Source organism: Aptenodytes forsteri, unplaced genomic scaffold, assembly GCF_000699145.1.
Source record: "Aptenodytes forsteri isolate BGI_AS27 unplaced genomic scaffold, ASM69914v1 Scaffold231, whole genome shotgun sequence".
Taxonomy (NCBI): domain Eukaryota; kingdom Metazoa; phylum Chordata; class Aves; order Sphenisciformes; family Spheniscidae; genus Aptenodytes; species Aptenodytes forsteri.
In genome coordinates this window covers 1,274,496-1,275,651 of record NW_008796046.1, presented here as the reverse complement: position 1 = coordinate 1,275,651, position 1,156 = coordinate 1,274,496, and the positions used below count along the sequence as shown (strand labels likewise).

Sequence of the window (1,156 nt, the reverse complement as noted above, 5' to 3'; positions counted from 1 at the left end):
AAGACTTGTTCTCCAGACCCTTCACCAGCCTCGTTGCCCTTCTCTGGATACGCTCGAGCACCTCAACGTCCTTCTTGTAGTGAGGGGCCCAAAACTGAACACAGTATTTGAGGTGCAGCCTCACCAGTGCCGAGTACAGGGGCACGATCACTTCCCTGAAGTGATCCCCAGAAGCCAGAGGACAGGCTCATGTGTCTGATGCTCTGGGCATACATCCACACAACACAGCAAGACTGCAGAAAGGAGAATCCACCCAAGACATCGGCTGCCTCAGGGGATAAGAGCACCTTTCATATGCTAGCAGTACTGCTCTAGCATTGAGGTCACCTCTTACCCGTGCCGTAGAGCCAGTTTCACAAATCCTTTCCGGTTTTTCAGTGTCACAGAGTTCTTCCCTGGGGTACAGTTCAGGGACTCCGCTGCCCCTCCGACCACGATGATGATGGCATTGCCACTGCCGTTCTTGGACAAGATGTAGTCTATGCTGTCACGGTTCACAGGACATATACCTGCATATCCAAGAGACAGACATAAGCATCAAGCTGCAAGATTAAGATGATCCTGAAGACACCAGCCATACTTGTAGCAAAAAGTTTGTGCCTTGATCTCAAGGTGAGTTGTCCAACTTCCCTGTGGTCATAGAGGATTGGGCATATTATCAGGCAACCCGTTCCTCAGCTAAACAAGCACTTAATAGACCTGGATAGCACTAGACTTGGTCACAGACAAGTTCTACCAACACCATCTCTCAAAAAGTTGCCTTAACACAAAAGACTTCAGCAAGGATTTTCTTCTGCTCTTAGTGATGCCAAAGGCAATTGTTTAAGACATCCTCCCTCTGTTGAAGATGATCTTAAGTATTACTGAATCTTTAGGTTATGAAATAATCAACTATAAGAACATTTTGATTCTAATAAGTTAGCCCCTATGGTAGCGTTATGTATAGGATGCTGTGTTACTTATTATTTGAGGCTGTGTTGCTTGAAGTCCCTACTCCCTATTCTCTGGACTCTCTAGACCATAACCAGAGCCCCTAGGTTCTATTATATATAGGATGAGTTATTTGACAACCTGGCAAGGTAGATATCTAGCTGGCCAACTTGGCAACAAAACCTACTTTTAAGGTGTCCTGAAGTGAACTGCCTTCATTATAATA

General features: G+C 45.7%; 1 protein-coding gene across 1 annotated transcript in view; it reads right to left on the bottom strand.

Annotated features, from left to right (window-relative positions):
* Positions 1-1,156, bottom strand: part of DGAT2 (diacylglycerol O-acyltransferase 2) — a 28,820-nt gene that overhangs the window by 3,387 nt on the left and 24,277 nt on the right. The window contains exon 6 of the mRNA XM_009286152.2: positions 335-509. Within this exon, the coding sequence (XP_009284427.1) occupies positions 335-509 (175 nt within the window). The remainder of the gene's footprint in view (positions 1-334; positions 510-1,156) is intronic.